At 46.6% G+C, this 21,305-nt stretch overlaps 1 protein-coding gene across 2 annotated transcripts in view; it reads left to right on the forward strand.

Annotated features, from left to right (window-relative positions):
* Nucleotides 1-16,207, forward strand: part of endouc (endonuclease, polyU-specific C) — a 35,568-nt gene extending 19,361 nt beyond the window's left edge. For both annotated transcript variants that reach the window (XM_078567682.1, XM_078567683.1), the window contains exons 4-7: nt 3,023-3,144; nt 8,212-8,324; nt 12,048-12,201; nt 13,540-16,207. In XM_078567682.1, coding sequence (XP_078423808.1) covers nt 3,023-3,144; nt 8,212-8,324; nt 12,048-12,201; nt 13,540-13,803 — 653 coding nt within the window. In that variant the 3' untranslated portion in view covers nt 13,804-16,207. The remainder of the gene's footprint in view (nt 1-3,022; nt 3,145-8,211; nt 8,325-12,047; nt 12,202-13,539) is intronic.
* Nucleotides 16,208-21,305: the final 5,098 nt, after the last annotated feature.

A 21,305-nucleotide genomic window follows, 5' to 3' on the forward strand; every position in this document is an offset into this window, starting at 1 on the left:
GTTAACCCCTCGGTGATCAGAGTTTGCACTAATTAAGGGACAGACCGGTTCGAACACTGCTCCATTTTAGCAGAATAATGCATTCTGCAGCGTATGGTATAATGTTCCTGCGTTTTCAACACACTGCGTCACTCGACTTACAGTGAGCAGGGCTACAGGGCTGTTAAATCAGCGCTGGGCAACCTGGGCTAGCGAGTGGGCCACGTGAGTGGCCCTCCTGCATCGCCGTGGGCTGCAGGATTGAAATGGGGCATCGGCCATGACCCCACGAATAAGATTAAATACGTTTAATATGCGCCGAATATTTCCTAATGAGTTACAGAAAATGTTGAATCATTCATATATTAATAGAACTGTCATCAGCTTCAAATGGTAAAAACGGAATAAATATTTATGCTTCCTTTACATCATACTCCGTCTGCCTTCTGGTTGGATCTTAGATTAGGACTCGGGGATATGCGGATGCTTCCCAGTTCAGCGCTGAGGTTTTACTCCATTAGCTTGTGGTGCTTCTTGCATTTGATGTGTCCCATAGCAGAATAAGCCTGCTCACATGTGGATGTCGATCCAAAGATTGGCATCAGCTTTGCAATGCATTGGCGGAGAACTGGACCGGGGACATTCAACCAAACTTCTCGTGTACCTTTCCTCTTTTAGCTGGTTCATTTTGTCTTCATCCAGGGCACGAACATGAATTAATTCCTCCTCAAACTTCCTTTTATCGACCCCCCGCCCCCTCCCACAAGCCTTTGCCGTACTGTGCCACATTTGCTCAGATTAAATTCAAATGGATTTGAAAGCAACAAGAGTTCAGGTTTCAGGTCACTCAGGGAAGAAAAGCGGTTCTCGAATCACTCTGCCAGTGTGGACAGCCCTTGTATGTGGACTGATGGATCAGGTTCATTTCCCTGATCAGAGTGTTTTTCCAGCATTTTTTTTTTTCAAATTTGGGAAGTGTGTGCAGTCACGTGATGGTAACTGAGCGGACTTTACCTGCAGGTGTCGTGTGAATTCCTGACACTAGCAACTATCGTGGGCACGAGGTGGTTTTTTTTCTCCCCCTGCAACGACTCGTTCAACGCGTTCAGGTGACCAGCGATGTCAGCGAGAAAAGCCACATCCAAAATCCAGTTTTCATCCTCTAACTCTGGTTAGATTTGAGATTCCTGAGCAAGGGGCTGCTGGGTTTCTGGTAGAGGTGCCAGGAGGCGGGTCCAGTACTTTACCACGGTTCAGCCAGCGCACTTCAGTGGGCGTGGCGAGGTCTCCATATCCTGTTTCAGTTTGGGCCACAAGTTCCGCAAACTGATGTGGTGCAGGGGGGCGAGCGGGTATGGAGTTAACAATCTGTTCCACTTTGTCCATTTATAGCTTTCGGTCTGTCTCACTTGTCACGTCTGGCGCAGAACACTTCTTGGCGTGTTGTGCAACGCGCACCAAATATGTCAGGTGCACAAGCTTTCAACAAAGCTTTGCTCCCTCCAAAGAGGGACACCCATCTGTTGTAACTGATGCAGTTTTTTCCAAAGGTAACTCGTGCTCTTTGGTGGGGAAAATAAACAGCAAATGCCTTGAAAAATACTGAGCCCTGTGCTCACCCGTGTTTCCCCAAGAGATCTAAAAATTCTTCTGTCGCGTTCAGATCGCTGGTCAACACGATGAACCCATATGCAGAGCTGGGCAATGTCATTAATATCTTTGCCATGATCCAGCGCTATACCGATAACCTCACCTGAACGTACAGTTCTGTAAAAGCTGCCCTGTCAGATCGGCAGCTATACCTTGCACTCTGCGACTCTCGGTATGTCTGTTGAGTTGCAGACCTTTAACACGTTTCATCGTCTCCTCTTGGTTTTTAAACCCAGCAAATGAAACCCCCGAGGATTCGGTGAGGCGTTGTTTCACTAATGAATGGCTTTCCATTGTTTTCGCAAGTAATCAGGCAATACGAAAGCTGGCCAGAGTCACTGCGTCACTCTCATTTAATGCTCGTCTTAAGTACCTGCTTCTGTGTTTCCACGGCTTCCTTCAGGTTTGGAAGCTGTCGAGCACGTTGGGCAGAACCTACCGGAAAGGTTGCCCCGTGAGAGGAATGGCGTGCTTCATAATGTCTCTTAACGTTGTATTTATTTTTGGAACTGAGATCACCTCATTGCAAAATTAAGCTAAACGTCCTCCCTTTCTGTTCAATAACAAAATAATCCAGCTCCCAACTTTCTTTTACCATTCGGCCTCGTCACTGATTTCCCCCTTTTTCGGCTACTACTACTTCCTCTGTACTTTTTTTGATTTTTGCACTCGATTCTCCTTCTTTGTCTCACCGCTTCAACACAAAGCGATCCGTTGGGGCCAAATTAAATAAGATCTGAATGAAATCTCTGGAATTGCTTCGTGGCTTGTCTCTCTCTCTCTATTCACCAGGGGTTAAACGTAGAGCCGTCAGTGTGTACGGACTGAATTACTGCCAAAAGTATCAAAGGCGCAACCTCCCACGTCTACCGGCAACCACAACAGTTTAACTGCGGCTGCCTATCCATAATTCGCCGGGTGTGCTGATCGACTCGTAGCAGCGCGATGCTGCACGTGGACAAAACCTCTCTTGGGCCGCACTCGGAACCCCGACGGGCCGCGTGCAGGTCGCAGGTTGCCCACCACCGAATTAAAGCATTGTCACATCGTTACAGTGCGGAAGGAGGCCATTCGGCCCATCAAGTCCATGCTGAGTCCGTCGTGTAGCTCTCTAGCACCTGTGCCATTTTACCAGTGTATTTTTTGGCCAACTGCATTGCAGATTAGATTTTCTCTTGGACAAACTCTCCAGCGTCTCTCCCGGAACGGCTTAGTCAGAACATAAGACTTTGGTTCGTTTATTTCACCCAACTGGGTTTTCTCTCTTTTTAGATTTTTCCCACCTTAGAGAACGTCTTAGTTGCACATTTTGAGATACTTTTAAAAGATAATATTTTTGGTAAATCGTTCTGTACAGTGGCATAATTTAATATTTAATTATTTGTTTAAATAGCCTTCGTTGTCCTCCTGGACAATTATGAAATGTCGACTGGGATTGCTGAGGTGGTGACTCCGGAAGAGAGGGCTGAAAATAGTCGCTTTCTCGATGCGATTCTCGAAACAAAAGTCATGCAGGTGGGTGGTGTCGGCAAATGGACTTGTGAATTGTGCCAGATTTCTCAAATCATGAATGCCACACGTGGCAGGAGCTGTGTCAGTTGAATTTATAAAGCAGCCAAGTGACTCGAACTGTTGGAACATCAGCACATCAAGCGGGCACTTCCTGTCTGCCACACTCTGGGCAAGACTCACATTTATTGCACTTCATATAAAGGAACTCTTCAGGAACACACTACCGGAGGCAGAATGTTTACGGCCTCTTAAGTGACCCGGGTAGAAATTCGCCCGTTGTTTGCTTAACAAAAATTTGGCTTTGTAGCCCCAGTGGGACATCTTTACCAGAATAATGCGTTGTGTTGGTACAAAGACACAATGTTCCTCTTCTTGCAAAGCAGCTGATCCCCTGATTTTAACCAGAAGATTGATACCGTGTCATTAGTGTGGCAAAATGTCCCAGGAGGCTTCACAGAGGTATAAGTAAAATTTGGACCTGGATGCAAAGGAGAACAAGTGTTGGGAGAAGTGACCAATAACTTGCTTAAAGAGTTGGGCTTTAAGGAGCACCTTGAAAGAGGTTGAATGCTTGCATGGGACTGAGGGGGGACTGAAAGCACAGCCACCAACGGTCAGGAGAAGGATTAGGGAAAGTGCACAAAAGGGCTCAAGTCAGAAGAACTGAGAGTTTAAGATGCAGGGTTATTGCAAATGAGGGAACGTCCACGATGGTGAGAAGCTCAGCATTCAATGCAGCTTTAAATTAAAAAAAAGGAGCACAGTCATTTTGAAATGCAGCAAGCTGCTGAGTGCAGTGTCTCTCATTGGCTTGTTCATCTATTCATCGGCCCACAGGATAAATCTGAGCCTCGCATCTTTCTTTAGCTGCACTGAATATTATCTGGAGATACCGTGTCATTCCAACCCCCCCCACCCCACCCCATACAATAGCAGCACAGTCTCTGGGGGAGAAAGCCAGGGGCCAAATACAATCTTGGAAATTTATCCAGAAGATGCAGTTTTAAGAGAATCAGAGGTGAACATAAGGAGGAAAAAGAAATGTATACAGTGAGTGGTTGTGATCTGGAATGAACTGCTTGAAAGGGAAGCAGATTCAATGGTAACTTTAAAAAGCAAGTTAGTTAAAGACTCGAAGGGGGAAAAATTGCAGGGGCTGCGGGTAGAGAGTGGAGGAGTGGGGCTAATTGGATAGCTGTGCTAAAGAGCCAGCACAGATGGGCTGAATGGTCTCCTGTACTGTAAGATTCTATGAGAATGTAACTCCGTGGTGCCCATGAAGCAATTCCAGCATTGTAGCATCGTTACAGCACAGAAAGCAGCCATTCAGCCCATTGAGTCCATGCTGAGTCCATTATGTAACCCTCTACCGCCTGTGCTGTTTCACCAGTGGTTTTTTTTTCTTTTGGCAAACCACATTGTAGATTAAATTTCTCATGGCCAAAGCCGTCAGTGTCTCTCCAGGAGTGGATTAGTCGGAACGTCGGGCTTTAGTTTGTTTATTTGAGCCAATTGGGCTTGTCTATATTTCTATTATTATATTTTCCCAGGAGAGTGGATAGTGAAACTAGCTGATCCTGGAGCGTGAATCTCCGGAATGTTCTGTTGTAGGTGCTCAAAGTGATTTTCTAGGATAAAAGAAGTGTCATACTGGACTTGAAACATTAACCCTGTTTCTCTCTCCTCGGATGCTGCCAGACCTGCTGAGTTTTTGATGCATTTGCTGTTTTGTAATGATTTTCTAGGTTTTGGCAAATGTTAGCCAGCCAATTAGAGCCAGTATAAATCAAAAATCATGGCATTAGAGTCAAGGAGCTCAGGGACAAATTAGAATGTTGCAGAGTGAATGGATGAGCTGGACCCGGGTTCCCAGCAGTGTTCTTTGGCACTGACCCTTCCACTAAATCCCTGAGCTACCAACATCTGTCAAAAGGATTAACATATTCTGCAAGATTCCACAATGTGGGTCTCTGGCGCCTCAGATCATTGTATCTAATTCTGCATTGAGCTCAGAAAGGGAATGGTTGTCATGTGTTTTTTTTTTCTTTTGCAATATTCAGAAGCAGATAAACGAATACAGTCAGCCTTAGAAATCCAGGGATACCCAGCTGATATAGAGGAGTCGATGGCTTCACTTGATGCAGAGTTTCTTTAGCAACAGTTGATGCTACCACAGGTGCAGAATCACGGATCATTTTAGGACCTAGGAACATGGGAGCAGGAGTAGGCCATTCGGCCCATCGAGGCTGCTACACGATTCAATTAGATCATGGTTGATCATCTACCTCAACACCACTTCCCCCACACTATTCCCATATCCCATGATATCGTTAGTATCCAGAAAGCTATCCACCTCTCTCTTGAACATGTTCAATGACTGAGACTCCACAGGGTAGAGAATTCCAAAGATCCACCACCCTCTGAGTGAAGAAGTTCCTCCTTATCTCAAATCTTAAATGGTCTGCCCCTTATTCTGAGACTGTGTCCCCTGGTTCTAGACTCACCAGCTGGGAGAAACATCCTGTCCACATCCACCCTGTTGAGCCCTGTAAGAATTTTGTAAGTTGCACTGAGATCACATCTCATTTTTTTGAAACTAAAGAATACAGGCCCAGTTTCCTCAATTTCTTCTCATAAGACAAACCCGCCATCCCAGGAATCAGTCTGGTGAACCTTTGTTGCACTCCCTCTATGGCAAGTATATCCTTCCTTAGGTAAGGAGACCAAAACTGTGGACAATACTCCAGGTGCGAAGCAGTGGAGGCAGGGTCATTGAATCATTTTAAGGCAGAGCTGGATAAGTTCTTGACTGACAAGGGAGTCGAAGGTTATCAGGGGGTAGGCAGGAATATAATGTTGAGGCCACAATCAGATCAGCCATGATCTTATTGAATGGCAGAATGGGCTCAAAGAGGCCAAATTGCCTACTCCTGCTCCTAATCTGTATGTTTGTGTGTAATTGCAGCGAGACATCTTTACTCCCGTACTTAAATCCTCTTGCGATGAAGGCCAATATACCATTTGCCTTCCTGATTGCTCGCTGCATCTGTATGCTAGCCTTCAGTGACTCATGAACAAGGACACCCAGGTCCCTTTGGACATTTTTTTAGATTTCTCGGAGCCCAAAGCTCATCAACGCTGACGCACACAAAGATGTTTTAATCGCTTTTATTCATTGCCAGTCTGCCCATCCCTAGTTTTCACTCGATGGTGGTGGTGGGTTACTGCTGGGCAGGGGTTTGACATAACTGAGGGCCTTGCCGGGTCACTTCAGAGGGAAGTTAAGAGTCGTCCACTGGAGTCACACATGGGCCCAGACCAGGTAAGGATGACAGGCTTTTCATCCCTAAAGGAGGTTAGCGAACCAGTTTGGGTTTTTACAACAATCCGACTGCTTCACGGTCACTTTTAATGACAGAAGCTCTTTCCTTTTTGAAACCGGATTCAAATTCTTAAATTGCAATGGTGCATTTTGAAATCTTGTTCTCTGGGTTATCAGTCCAGTAACATCAACCCTTCTTACTTTACCCTTTTGTAATCTGTCCCACTTCACCAGTTGTTAGACCAGAGATTGACAGCACACCAAGCAGTTTATTCCCCTGAGAGAGACCATCACTGATAACACCGAATCCATAAGAACATATTCCCATCCGTAGTATTTGTATCAATCTAGCGCTTTCCACAGCTTCAGGACATCAGGCACTTTACAGTCAATGAAGTACTTGTTTTTTGAAGTGTAGTCAATGTTGTAATGCAGGAAAAACAGCAGCCAATTTGCCCACAGAAAGCTCCTGCAACCAGCAATATGATAATGACAAGGATAATCTGTTTTTGTGCTGTTGATCAAGAGATAAATAATGGCCAGGATACCGGGGAGAACTCTCTGGTCGTCTTCAAAAATAGCGCCACGGCATCTTTACGTGCACCTTAGAGGGCAGACGGGGACTTGATTTAACATCTCTGACAATGCAATACTCCCTCAGTACTGCACTGGCAGTGTCAGCCTGGGTTATGTAGCCAAGTTTCTGGAGTGTGACTTGAACCCACAACCTCCTGACTTGGAGCCAAGAGTCCTACCAAAGGGCTGATAACTTTACATTGTAGCTGGGATCCTACAACTAAGTGATACCCATGGAACCCACGATGCGTATTGTTTGAAAAACAATGAGGCTCAAAGGTGGGTAACCTCTTGTTGAGAGTAAGGGACATGAATCTGTTCCCGTCAGGGAATATACGATAAGGATTGAAGACTTCGGAGTCATGAAGGGAATCAGCACTTGTCTGAGTGATGAGTAATTTTGGGATCTAAACTTCAGAACTTTTGCCAATTCCTGGTTTCCACAAGTTGTGTACAATGTGCCCCGTCATGGACCATATCCAACTTCATTTCCTGAAGCAAAGTCCTGCCAAATCTCTCCACGTTACTAAAAGTAATCATACACACTCCAGGATGTTTTTATAAAGTCTTACAATCCTGGTTGCATTCTTCCGTTTCACAGGTCTGGTTTCCTAGCATCTTAGAGTGGCCTGTCCATGTTGGATATCTGTGTATCTGTACTTGTCACCTTCAATCACATTCCTGACAAAATAATGATCAGAGTTTCTGTTTTTAATGCTTTGACTATTTTAGCTGTGAGATTCTTCCCTGACCTGACACCATGGGTAAAATGTACCATCAAGCACCAGTTAAAACCTGTTCATTATACGAATTGGCGACATTTTGTTTGGCTATTGAACACAACAACTCCAAACTGCTCCCTGTGCCTGTTATCTGTATTTCAAAGGTCAGTGACTTTATCCAACTGACTGAGGGATGAATCTTAATTGGGCCCACGCGTCGGGCAACAGACAGATTCCCGTTTAATGGAGCGTGATCTCGGGTTCAGTTGATCCGATTGGTCGGTTACCCCCATAGGATGAGTTAGGTTAAAACTGCCCCCCCCCTCCCCCCCCGCTCTGGTGTCTGAATTGCAATTAAATTAGAGGACGTTAATATCAGCAGATTAAACTGAGCAGTAACTGTGAAATCCAATACGTTGACCATGACTCTCGCAATTGTCCTTTCCTCAGTTAGCTCATCAGTACCTTGCTGGTAAAAATCTCACATCGGCTGATCCACAGGAGTTCAAGCAACATCTCTACGACATCTGGTTTCAGCTGTATTCCAGAGGAGGAAACCGTGGGTATGTTTCTGACAGTAAAGCGTCTAACAGAATTTAGTTCATTTCTGACAGTTGTCTGCGCCAGATGTGACCCAGGGTCCCTTCAGCCAAGCTTTGTTTCAGTAGCAGCATTTACTATTATTGGTCAGTCGATTACTTATGGAACGGTGCACAGGGACTCAACACCAAGTGTAATTGTCAGGTAAAGGAAGGTCGGAGTCCCGGCGGGGGCAATTGGTACAAGGCAGTGGGAAGGGGAGGAACAGAGCAAGCGAGGGGGAGGGGTGGAATGATGAGGGGTGGAGGCCAGGGGGTGGGCAGACGGGATGGGGATGAGAGGGCAGGTGGGAGGTGGCAAAGGGAACAAGAGGCAGAAGAAGAATCTGTATCAGGCTAGAAGTGCAAAACCCTGGAACTCCCTCCCTAATAGCACTGTGGGTGTACTTACACCACGTGGACTGCATCGGTTCAAGAAGGCAGCTCAGCACCACCTTCTCAAGGGCAACTAGGGATGGGCAATAAAAGCTGGGCCTAGCCAGCAACACCCACATCCCGTAAATGATATATATTTTTTTTAAAAGGTGTGTCACTGAGTGGGTGGCAAATTCTGCCGGGGGTTGTGATCTCTCTGTGAGCGAGAAGGTATGAGGGGCTGTGAACTCTGAAACTTTTCCAGTGGGGAAGGGGCAGTAATCTGTCCAGGGTCGGCGGGGGCTGGTGGTGTTGGTGTTGCCGATGCAGTTGGCCAAGTGATGGAGTTCTGGGAGCTAACTGAGACAGCCCACAGGGGCAAGCTACAAATCTTTGGTCAGGGGGTTAGTTTAGGAAGCGTGCCCACAATTCACTGAATTAAAGTTGCTCAGTTGGTAGCACTCTCACCCAAGCCACAAAGTTCTGGGTTCAAGTCCCACTTCAGGACTTGAGTACTGTTATGACCCATAGCTGAGGTTACCCCTGGACAAGCCTGATCCCAGGGTGGAACCCAGCTTGATAGATCCTAACTTTTTTTGTTTGTTTAGGTATGTGGAGAGTAGCTACTGAACAGAGTCAACTGATGAACTTTTAACGAAAGAATAAAACATTTATTGAACAAGAAAAGATGAACTACATTACAATACTCCTTCACCCACAACTATACCTTTACAGATATATACAGATTTATAAAGATAATACAAGTTACAAGAGCTATCTTATACTCTAATGTTCAAGATAAGTGCACAGTCTATGTATATCTGTGGTGACCTGTAGTCAGACAGACCACACTCCGAAACCAAGTGACAAATGTCACCGCAACTAGACGCTATGGATCTCTCCTCAACTCCCCCCAGATGCTTGTCATACTCTGAGCCAACCAGTCTCACTGCACTCTGTCTTTCACACGAGGGTTTCCAATCTCCACTCTCCAAGACCTCGCCTTGGAATCTTCTCCCAATCCAATGCTTTCTCTCCATACCTTCCACAAGGGTTCACCTCCAGGGTTTCGAACTCTCCTTCTGATGTTCCTCTTCCCTGGGTCGCCACATGCATTCAAGCCATCTTCACGCACTTTCCCTCCCTGACTCAGCCGTCAACAGTACACCACTACTTCACACACCCACAGCAAAGAGCTACAGACCTTCAATTGTCTCTCTGGACCTTCTTGCCTCTTGCAAACTGTTCTTGCTTTAAATCTGCTTTCTGCAGCTTTAGTCTCTTTAAATCTGTAGCTTGGAGCCTTTCCCTCTGCCCCTCACTCTTAACTTCACTTAACAGGACCTTTTCCAGGCTCCTGTCTTTCCTTTGACTAGAAGGTCTTCTTGGGACTTTCCCCTGTTTCTGTTTCACACCTTTAGCCTTGGGACCTTTAGGAAAACCTGCAGCTCCCTCTCCCGGTGTCCATACCCTCTGGGGTCTTGGCTTCAAACTGAACTTAAAACTGCTGTTCCTTTAGTTTTTCTGTGTGTCTGTTGGGAGGGACCTGCCTCTCTGGACCCCTGTTGCTAGGCAACAGCTCAATTCTCCACTCGGGCAGAACGTTGAGGTCATCGGGCAGGCCCCGGAGTGGCAGGGGAACGGGCAGGCCACCCGTGATTGGCCCCCAAATAAGATTCCCCTCTGGCTGGCCAGTTAGCGGGCAGCCAGCGAGAGAGGCGCACTGAAAGGTCCAGCGATGCTGGGGCGGGGGCAGGAGGAGGAGGGCGAGCACTGATATCGGCGCGGGCGCAGGGGGTAACACGCCGTGAAAGCTCCCTGAAGGCAGAGAGTTGCCTCGGGACGCTGAAGAATTGAAAACCATCAAATAAAGATTTTGAAATGCAGGAAAAATATGTCCACACGTTGGACTCACTCACCCAAACATACAGATTATAAAACTTCTGCCCAAACATTTTTTTTTTTTAAATTAATCTCGGAAACCTCACCCCGCCCTTGGATGAGGTTTCCTCAAAAATCCAGAGGCTGCCTAGCAGATTCACCCGTCTGCCAACCCTAACGTTGGACGGGCAGCGAAAAATCCCAGTTTAATACATTAATGGCCTTAATATCGCGAAATATCACGCGCTGTTTTACACTCAGGCGCACGCCCAGCGTAAATTTCTGCCCCTTGTGTTTGCTTAACTTCTTAAGTCATGAACTCACGTGGAACATATATGTGCATGTTCCACCTCTTCAAAGTGAAACTAAAACTCAATTTAACCTTTCCTTAACGCACAAGGTACAGAAATACAAATCAAACTTAAACTTTAAAGTTTAAAAACTCATTCCTAACACCTACAAATGCAAATATAACTTATTTGAACTGCTTCCATTTCATAAGAGCGCAGAAATTAAGGCTGACACTCCAGTGCTGTGTCAAGGGAGTGCTGCACCATCAGAGATGTCATCTTTCAGGATCGATGCTAAACTGAAGCCCCTCCTGCCCTCTCAGGTGGATGTAAAAGAGCCCATGGTGCTACTTGAATAAGAGCAGGGGAGTTGTCCCTGATGTCTTGGCCAATATTTATCCCTCAATCAACATGGCAAAAAACCAATTATCTGGTTATTATCACATTACTGCTAGTGGGAGCTTGCTGTGTGCAAATTGGCTGCCAATTGTCCGACATTACAACAGTGACAAAGTCTCAAAAGTACTTCATTGGCTGTAAAGCACTTTGGAGTATCCGGTGGTTGTGAAAGGTGCTATATAAATGCAAGCCTTTCTTTTTTTTAAAAAAAGGCACACTCCACCTCGCCAAAATGTCAGGCCGCAGATACCGAGACTTGTTTGAAAGAACTGTGGCCAAATGACCTGTTTTTATGTTTTGAGTTTTCACTGCATATAATTTGGTTTCAAAATTACTCACGAAAACCTCATGTTCACCGAATGGGTTTATGACAGGACCTTGGCCACCCAGTGGCCAAGCTGTGTAAGTGCATGGAAACACCAAATCACCCATTGGAACAGCTCCAGGAGCTAACATTATGTGACATTTAACATAGCCAATGTCCACCTACGGGGGGTAATTGTATGGAATTCAAGCCTGCCCGTCAATTTTAACTCATGTTTGAACTTTCTCCTGTCATGAACTATGTAACTTCTGCTGTCTTTTAAACTGGGAGGGAAGGAAGTTTGAGATAAGGAAAACACTAGTGTCACTCGCGGAGCACTGGAGCTAAACGTTCCTTCTCCGTGTGAGATTCAGCAGATTTCGTGCATTAAATGTTCTAAGAGGCTTCTACAATGGATGAATATTCAGACTTTTTATTGGTCTTTTTTGTTTCCTCCAGGCGGGACTCTTCAGGGTTTGAACATGTGTTTGTTGGAGAGACCAAACGCGGAAGAGAGATTATGGGGCTGCACAACTGGGTCCAATTCTACCTGCAGGAGAAGCACAACCACATTGATTACAAAGGCTTCGTGGCCAGGAAGGACAAGAGCAGGGTGGGAGCAGCAGCACTTGGTGTTCTGGCATTTGGAACATAGTCCTGACTAGTTTACTCTCATATTCCATCTTTTTTTTCCTCTATCAGCTTTTGGGGGTCCTTTCGAAAATGCTCACAATCCTCAAACTTACTACTGTTCTTTGCAACATTATATCAGCCTCTTTTTTTTATTCTGATACTATCCTTAACCTCCTTAGTGAGCCATGGGTAAATCTTTCTCACTGAGCTTTTTTTCAATGGAATGTATCTTTATTGAACATTTTGAATTGTTTCTTTAAATGTTTCCCACTATTTATTTACCACCATACCTTTTAGTGCATTTACCCAACTAACCTGATTGGAGTATGTTGTTTTCAAACTTAAGGTGGAATGCAATTGTGTTATGATCACTATTTTCCAGTGGACCTTTTACTATGACATAACTAATTAACCATGTCTCATTGCCATCAATACTAGATCTAAAATAGCTTTATCCCTAGTTAGTTCCACAACGTATTGCTCCAAGAAACTGACAAAGCATTCTACAAACTCAAATTCTTGCCAGTTTGATTGTCCCAGTCTATATGAAGACTGAAGTCTCCCACAACTATTACATTGCCATTGTTAAAAGCTACAATAAGTTCTTGTTTAATGTTCTGCCCAACAGTTCTGTGCCTTCAGGGAGCTTTCACTGAGCACGCGCATACGCTGACTTCCACACTTGCCTTCCTCCTCTTTCGCCCCAACCCCCTCCGCTCCCACCCAGGCAGCACTCAGCATTTCAGCGTGTGATTCACGCTGGTCATTAATTGGCCAGCCAGCGTGAAATCGGGGCCTGATCGCGGGTTGTAGACCGTTGCGCGGCCGCTCCCAGGGCCCGCCCACCTAATGAGGGGAAAATCCTTCCCCGTGTCTCTGATGGCAATTAGATCCAAGCCACTTATCTCTAGATGTGCCACCAGTTCATTTAAGATTATTGTGAATGTTTCTTACGTTCACATATAGTGAATTCAGTCTTTTTTTTTTTAAACTACCTTTCCCTGCATGGACCTTACTCCCTGTTGCACTATTACTGTTAAACTCTGTTCCTTCCTTATCCCACTCAGCGTATCTTTACCCACATCGAGATACTTTCCTGTTGCTTCCATTTGGGTTAATGGTGAGGTGCGCTCATTCCTGCTTCTCAGCTGCTGCCCATTCACACTATTGGGCTCGGGACCTGATCAGCCAGGCCATCAGTGCGTAAACCAGCATTTTGAAAGTTGCAGTGAGGTAGTATGTTATCAGGTGCAGGTTTGGGTATATGCCTGTTATCGAGTGGAATCATACTGATTTTATGCTTTGGTGTTCTCCGCAGCCTGATGAAGATGACCAAGTCTTGACCCTGCAGTTCAGCTGGAAGGAGATGGTGAAACCTGTGGGCAGCTCCTTTATCGGAGTGAGCCCTGAGTTTGAGTTTGCTGTCTACACTATCTGCTTCCTCCTGTCACAGGCCAAGGTCTCGCGGGAGCTGGTGTTGGTGGACGAATACCACTTGCAAATCGTTGTGTATCGCCACGGGAAGTACATTGGATCTTCCTACCCCGTCCTGCTCAGCAGCAACAACACGCCCCTGGATTAAACCCGTGGCAGTCCCAGTAAACCACGGTGCAAAATGAAGTTTGCTCAATCTCAGCAGAATTTGCATCCGCCCAGTGAGCAGGCTGTAGTTGATGCTGGAATGGTTTCGTTTGGTTATGCACGCTCAAAGTCTCTGTATGTTGTGCACTAAATTACCGCACGCTTTGCAAAGGTCTCCTGTTTGGAAATCTCAATCAATTTGTTATGAAAGCAGAAAGCGCTGGAAAAACTCACAGTGGGTCTGGCAGCATCTGTGGAGAGAAAAACAGAGGCAACGTTTCAGGTCCAACGTGACTCTTATTTGGAACTGAGTCGTGCCGGACTCGAAACGTTGACTCTGTTTCTCTCTCCACAGATACTGCCAGACCTGCTGAGTTTTTCCAGCACTCTCTGTTTTTTTATTTCAGATTTCCAGCATCAGGAGTATTTTGCTTTTATAGGGTCGATTTTGTTGCTGTGTATAAGACACCTCAGGGCCAGTCTCCAAGTGAAAAATCCAACTTTTGCCTTTTTATTTGGGTTAATGCTCAGCATGGAATTAATTTCAAAAGTTATCTCTATGTCCCATGCCTCTGTAAATCGACACATTCCACACGATACCCTTTCAAATGGTGGGGCTGGTTTTTGAATTTAATATGTTGTTACAGGATTCTATCTTGCCATTTTTTAAAAAATAATGCTGCAGTTCTGAAACTTCCAGAAACTGCAGTATAATATAGTAAGATTATCGCAGACTCGATGATCTCTTAATGAAGCAGAGCGTCACCCACCAAATACTGGTCATTAAAACCCCTAAAATGACAATCCACCACGTTTTAATATCAGTTAGAAAACAATCAATCTCTTGCTCACCCTCTGTAACCAGTTGGATTAAAAATGGTTATTTCACTTTTAAGTGAAATCAGTGCTTTTTTTTTTGTAATAAGACCCCCTGATGCAGCAGTCTCAACATTTTCAGATCAACCGAATGTGACATGATTTGAAACTGGGAGAAACGTGTTCTCTCCCCAATCCACCCTCGAGCGTTCGCCAGCCTAATGAAGAGCCACAGCCATTAGTTTGTGTTTCTAGCTGTTGACGTGCATTTGCTTTTAGCTCCACGCACTTTATCTGCTTTAACCCATGAAGTAGTCAATGATTTAAGGGTTAGCCCGACTTTAATGTTCTGCGTATTCCTTGCTCCGTAGCCTGTGTACTAATATTAATGACATTAATTGTATTGACTATGAACTTTGAACTGTGGAAGTTTTAAAAACGCACACTTTTTGATATTTCAGTTGACCTTTAAAAAAAAAAAGAAATAATAATGTTTTGAGTTTTTTTTTAATGTTTTTGGTCCAAATGGAAAGCTCTTATCTGATCTTGTTTAGCCCTTTCTCCGTCTCCGAGGTGCGGGAAAGGTGCAAGGAACTTTTTCTGCTGGAGCTGTTCCCGGAGTTTAAGATGGAGCTAGGGTGAGTGGAACTCTGAGGGAGTTCCCTTTAGCGCTCAGAGGCAGGGAGGGTTTGACGTTATTGGTCTGATCGGACCTTTTACAGCAACTTATCACCCCCAAGTGCCAAACCTCGCAAGGATCGCTGAGGTTTGAATCGATTTCTGAAGTTTAGTTTAGTTTTGGATGATTTGATGGAGACGAGGTGCTTAAAGGTGTTCGGGGGTTTACCTCAAACTGGGGGTTGTTCACACTCCAGCCCAAAACTTGGGATTTTTGAAGACGCTGAGACCTTTTCTCTGCACAGACCTCAGCGGCTCTGCTGCCGTTGCAATCCCAGGACACGCCGATCCTCATGCCTGAACTACGTTTTTTTTTAATGAAGTCAATATTGGTAAAAGCGGCTTGAAAATTCCCACTGCAGCTGTTTGAAAAAGCACTCCTCTTTTTAAACTGTTCTGATTTTCAGTTTTAACCAAATGCCTCCTGCAGTGGGTGACGTGCTTTACTTATTTTCATATTTCAATATTTGATTTTGGGAAAAAAAACTTAACTCCTGTAAAGTTCAGTCTTTGTTTTCCCGGAAGAGATGATTTCATCCAATATTTTATCCAATCTGCGTATTGATCCCAATGGAACCCTTAGCACACCTGCTGTGTTTTTGTGTCATGTGCTGTTTGCACAGAGGCGTTAATCTGAAATGAGTTAACTCCTGAGTTACGTTAGGGAGTTCTGGGGACAAGTTAAATGTTGGTAAACACAATTCACTGGCTGAAATTTCTGTCCTCTTGTTCCCAACAGTTTTTATTGATGCCGCTTATTGACACTTAGCCTTAACTTCTCAAAGCTCAACAGAACTATGGGATTATATATTTGACCAAAGTTTACTCTGTGCAAATATTAAAAGTTCAGTTTCTGCAATGCATGTTCACCTTTTATAAGCTTGAAATAAAGTTTGCTACAAATACATGAATTTGATCTCTCTTATTTCTACACAGTTATTTCAAGATTATTGGCTAAGATGGTTATACCCTGATAGAGTGTATCTTCATTGTTATGTCTCAATTCCTCAGAATAGCTCAAAGTCCTGCACAAGTGATAAACCACTTTTCGAGCTGCTGGCGCTATTATTTAGGCAATGGTGCAGCCAGTTTGCACACAGTAAGATTCAATGGCAGCAAATGCGATGACTCTTTTTGGTGGAGTTGGCTGAAAGGGGAAGGTTGGCTTAGACATTAAGACTCTTTCCTCTTTGAATCAGCCTCTCATCTTTTATGTCCAGCAAGGCAGGCAGGTTGCGTGTTGGTATAGCATCCATCCAAATAAAAGGCAGCTTCAACAGTGCAGTGCTCCCTCAGTACTGTCCCTCCGACAGTGCAGCACTCTCAGCACTGATCCACCGACAGTGCAGCACTCCCCCAGTACTGACCCTCCGACAGTGTGGCACTCCTCCATTACTGACCCTTCGACAGTGCGGCGCTCCCTCGGCACTGACCCTCCGACAGTGCGGCGCTCCCTCGGCACTGACCCTCCGACACTGCGGCGCTCCCTCGGCACTGACCCTCCGACACTGCGGCGCTCCCTCGGCACTGACCCTCCGACAGTGCGGCGCTCCCTCGGCACTGACCCTCCGACAGTGCGGCGCTCCCTCGGCACTGACCCTCCGACAGTGCGGCGCTCCCTCGGCACTGACCCTCCGACAGTGCGGCGCTCCCTCGGCACTGACCCTCCGACAGTGCGGCGCTCCCTCGGCACTGACCCTCCGACAGTGCGGCGCTCCCTCGGCACTGACCCTCCGACACTGCGGCGCTCCCTCGGCACTGACCCTCCGACAGTGCGGCGCTCCCTCGGCACTGACCCTCCGACACTGCGGCGCTCCCTCGGCACTGACCCTCCGACAGTGCGGCGCTCCCTCGGCACTGACCCTCCGACACTGCGGCGCTCCCTCGGCACTGACCCTCCGACAGTGCGGCGCTCCCTCGGCACTGACCCTCCGACAGTGCGGCGCTCCCTCGGCACTGACCCTCCGACAGTGCGGCGCTCCCTCGGCACTGACCCTCCGACAGTGCGGCGCTCCCTCGGCACTGACCCTCCGACACTGCGGCGCTCCCTCGGCACTGACCCTCCGACACTGCGGCGCTCCCTCGGCACTGACCCTCCGACACTGCGGCGCTCCCTCGGCACTGACCCTCCGACACTGCGGCGCTCCCTCGGCACTGACCCTCCGACACTGCGGCGCTCCCTCGGCACTGACCCTCCGACACTGCGGCGCTCCCTCGGCACTGACCCTCCGACACTGCGGCGCTCCCTCGGCACTGCACTGAAGCGCCAGACTAGATTATGTGCTCAAGTCTTTCGAGTGGGGCTTGAACCCATAAACCTCAAATTTGAGAAAGGAATTGGGCTAAGCTGAAATTGCCTGAGCTGTAAGACCTGATTCTGCTCAGCAATGGCCTCGTCCCCGATCCATGGCATCTCTCTGATTGGACGTTGCGAGTATTTATGATCCATTCCAATGCTGAACCATTTCATTATTCCATGTCAACTCTGTCAGCCCTGATACTTTTGAGAAACCTTATAATATTCCTGGATCTGTTGATGTATTTTTACATAAATTGCAGCACAGAAACAGGCAGTCAGCCCGACTGGTCTCTGCTGGTCTTTTTGCTCCATACCAGCCTCCTCCCATTTCTCTTCATGAAACTCCATCAGCATATCCCCGTTCCTTTCTCCCCCCACATGTTTATCCAGCTTCCCCTTAATTGTATCTGTTATTTACTGAACCTCTCCCTGTGGTAGCGAGTTCCACATTCTCATCACTCTGGGTCCAGCAGTTTCTCCTGAATTTTATTATTGGATTTGTTGGCCAACATCTAATATTTGTGATTTGGTGGTGTCCACTAGCGGACACATCTTCCCTATGTCTACACGTATTGAAGAGCTTCATGATTTTTGATGCTATGTATATTTTCTTAAATTTCTGTGGAGGTTCCTTGCCATTTTTGTTTTCCGCTCTCCTGCCCAGTTGGTTTCTGTGGGAGCTGCAAATTTCGACTTGGTGTAGAATCATAGAATTAGTTACAGCACAGAGGGAAGCCGCTCGGCCCATCGAGTCTGTTCTATCCTTCTCCCTGTCCTTTCCTCGTAGCCCTGGAAATCCTTTCGCTTCAGGTGTTTATCCAATTCCCTTTTCAAAGCCACAATTGACCCTGCCCCCACACTCTCAGGCAGTGCATTCCAGATTGTAACCACTCATTGTGTAAGTTTTTCCTCATGTTGCCTTTGGTTCTTTTGCCAATCACTTCTAAATCAGTGTCCTCTGGTTCTCGATCCTTCTGCCAATGGGAACAGTTTCTCTCTATCTACTCTGTCTAGACCTCTCATAATCTTAAGCACTTCTTATCAAATGTCCCCATCAACCTTCTCAAAGGAGAACAATCCCAACACCTCCAATCTATCTTCCTAACTGAAGTCCCTCACCCCTGGAACCATTCTGGTGAATCTTCTCTGCACCCTCTCTAATGCCTTCACATCCTTCCTAAAGTGTGGTGCCACAGAATTGGACGCCATACTCCAGCTAAGGCTGAAGTTGTGTATTTTATAAAAGTTCATTAATCAACTCCCTTGCTTCTGGTCTCTGTGCTCCCATTTACAAAGCCCAGGACCTTGTTTTTGCTTCAAGGATTTTATGCTCGGGTTGTGAGGAGGCAGTGTTTGATTCGCAATTAACGAGAGAGACAATGGAAAAAAAGACAACTGGGCACAAAACAGGCGTGTTGGATATTGGCGGCCGGGTTAGTGAAACAGTTGGTTTGGTGTTCAGAGGCAGAATAAAATGTTGGGATGTACACAAGGGGTGAGTTTTATGTGAAAGGAGGTGATGTTGAATCTGTATGTAGCTTTGGTTAGGCCACTTCCGGAGAATCATGTTTAGTTTTGGTCTTAGTGGGTGAAATTTTATGGTCCCCCACCTGTTGGTTTGAAAGCTTGTGGGTGGGTGGGTTCATAAAGTTCAGCACCTGGCCTGCCCGCAACTACCCACGCGGCCCTGACCTCTCCCCCATTTTGCAAGGTGCAATCCACTGGCCCTTCAGTCCATTGAGGCCCTTAAGTGGCCAATTAATGGCCTCTTAAGTACTTTGTCCCACATCCGCTATTTTGCCCACAGCAGGTGGGGACCACAGCAGCTTTTACTGGGAAATTTGACATTGGGCAAGTGGGCAGGGAACCTCCTTTTTGGGTCCCCTGCGTCCATCAGAGCCACTCCTCACAAGGTCATACCCCCTCCCTTTAACCCCTCCCCCTCCCCCAACAGCCCCTCAAACCCAGCACCGTCACCCCACCTACCTCGCCGGGGCCTGGCAACCAGGTTCAGCCAGGACCACAGAACTTATCTGAAATCCAGAATCCATGACACCCTCTTCGGGTTCTGTCTGTCGTCCCAGCAGCGGACACCCCAGAACATGGCGTTGCTGGGACAACAGTGCTGCCGGCCAATCTGATTGGCCGGAAACTCTCTCGGGTGAGGCTTTCTCCCCAGATGGGAACAGAAGTCTTGCCCTTAGTCCATTAACACCCCGCCAAGCGCTAAATAGCTGCAGGACAGTCGGTATTGGCAGGGATGTGTTCCCTGTTAACTCTTTGGGTGGCGGGGACTTAAGACTTAAATCTCTGGAGAGGGGAATAATCAGTGGGGATTTGAGTAGTTCAGAAGATCTGGATACAGGGTAGTTCTCTTTTTTTTAATTCATTTTAAGAAATGTGGGCTTCGCTGGCTGGGCCCAGCATTTATTGCCCATCCCCAGTTGCCCTTGAGAAGGTGGTGGTGAGCTGCCTTCCTGAACCGCTGCAGTCCCTGTGGTGTAGGTACACCCACACAGTGCTGTTAGGGAGGGAGTTCTCATGATGGGTGAAATGTTGGAGGAGAAGGAGCAGAGTTTAAAATTAAGGAAGAAGCTGGAAGAAAACACAGAAGTTGGCAACATTTTTCAGTCAGAGGATGGAACAGAATAGAAACCGGGCTGGTGAAATGTAAAAACACAGCAGGTCAGGATTTGAGAAAATACTGCAATGGGTTCCTGTGCATGAAGGGTGATGCCTTCACTGTATTAAACTGGTATGACTCGGAACTATTGCCCCTGGCATCGATGTTGCTATGGGATGACCACCCAAGGTCAGGAAGAACCATTTTACACACTGAGTGATAAGAACCTGGGCCTTGCAGCCCATGAGGATGATGGAAGTGGGGACCAATTAATGAGTTTCAAAAATAAACTGGGTGGGCATTTGAGGGAAATAAACTTGCTACAGGAATCAAACGGGGGGAACGGGACCAACTGGATTACTCTATGGGGAGCCAGCATGGACTCAATGGGTCAAATGGATTCCTCTGTGCCGTTCTGTAGTCATTTACGGCGCAGGAGGTGGCCATTCGGCCCATCGAATCCATGCCAGCTCCCCACAGTCAGTCCCACTCCCCCGCTCTGTCCCCGTAGCCCTGCAAGTTTATTTCCCTCAAGAGCCCATCCAGTTCCCTTTTAAAATCATTGATCACCACCCTCGTAGGCAGTGAGTTCCAGGTCATTACCACTCACTGCGTAAAAGAGTTCTTCCTCGTATTCCCCTGCATCTCTTACCCAAAACCTTTAACCTATGCCCCCTTGTCCTCATGCCATCAGCTGATGGGAAGTGTTTTTCCCTGTCTACCATATTTAAACCTGTCATAATATTGGGCACCTCTATCAAATCTCCCCTCAATCTTCTTTGATTCAAGGAGAACAACCCCAGCCTTTCCATCCTAACCCTGTAACTAAACCCCCTTGCCTCTGAAACCCTTCCGGATAAATCTCCTCTGCACCCTCCCAAAGACCCTCGTGTCCATCCTAAAGTGCGGAGACCAGAACGGGACACAACTCTAGTTGTGGTCTAACCAGAGCTTTGAGACTCAATGGCCCAATCGTTCCAGCCCGCACTGGAGAATTTTCAGGAATTATGAGGCATAAGGAGCCTATCAAGTTGCACATTTCAGACTAACTGTGTCAGAAAGAAGCTGGGCAAACATTTCCAGTACT

The sequence above is a fragment of the Cetorhinus maximus genome, chromosome 22 (assembly GCF_964194155.1).
Source record: "Cetorhinus maximus chromosome 22, sCetMax3.hap1.1, whole genome shotgun sequence".
Lineage (NCBI taxonomy): Eukaryota > Metazoa > Chordata > Chondrichthyes > Lamniformes > Cetorhinidae > Cetorhinus > Cetorhinus maximus.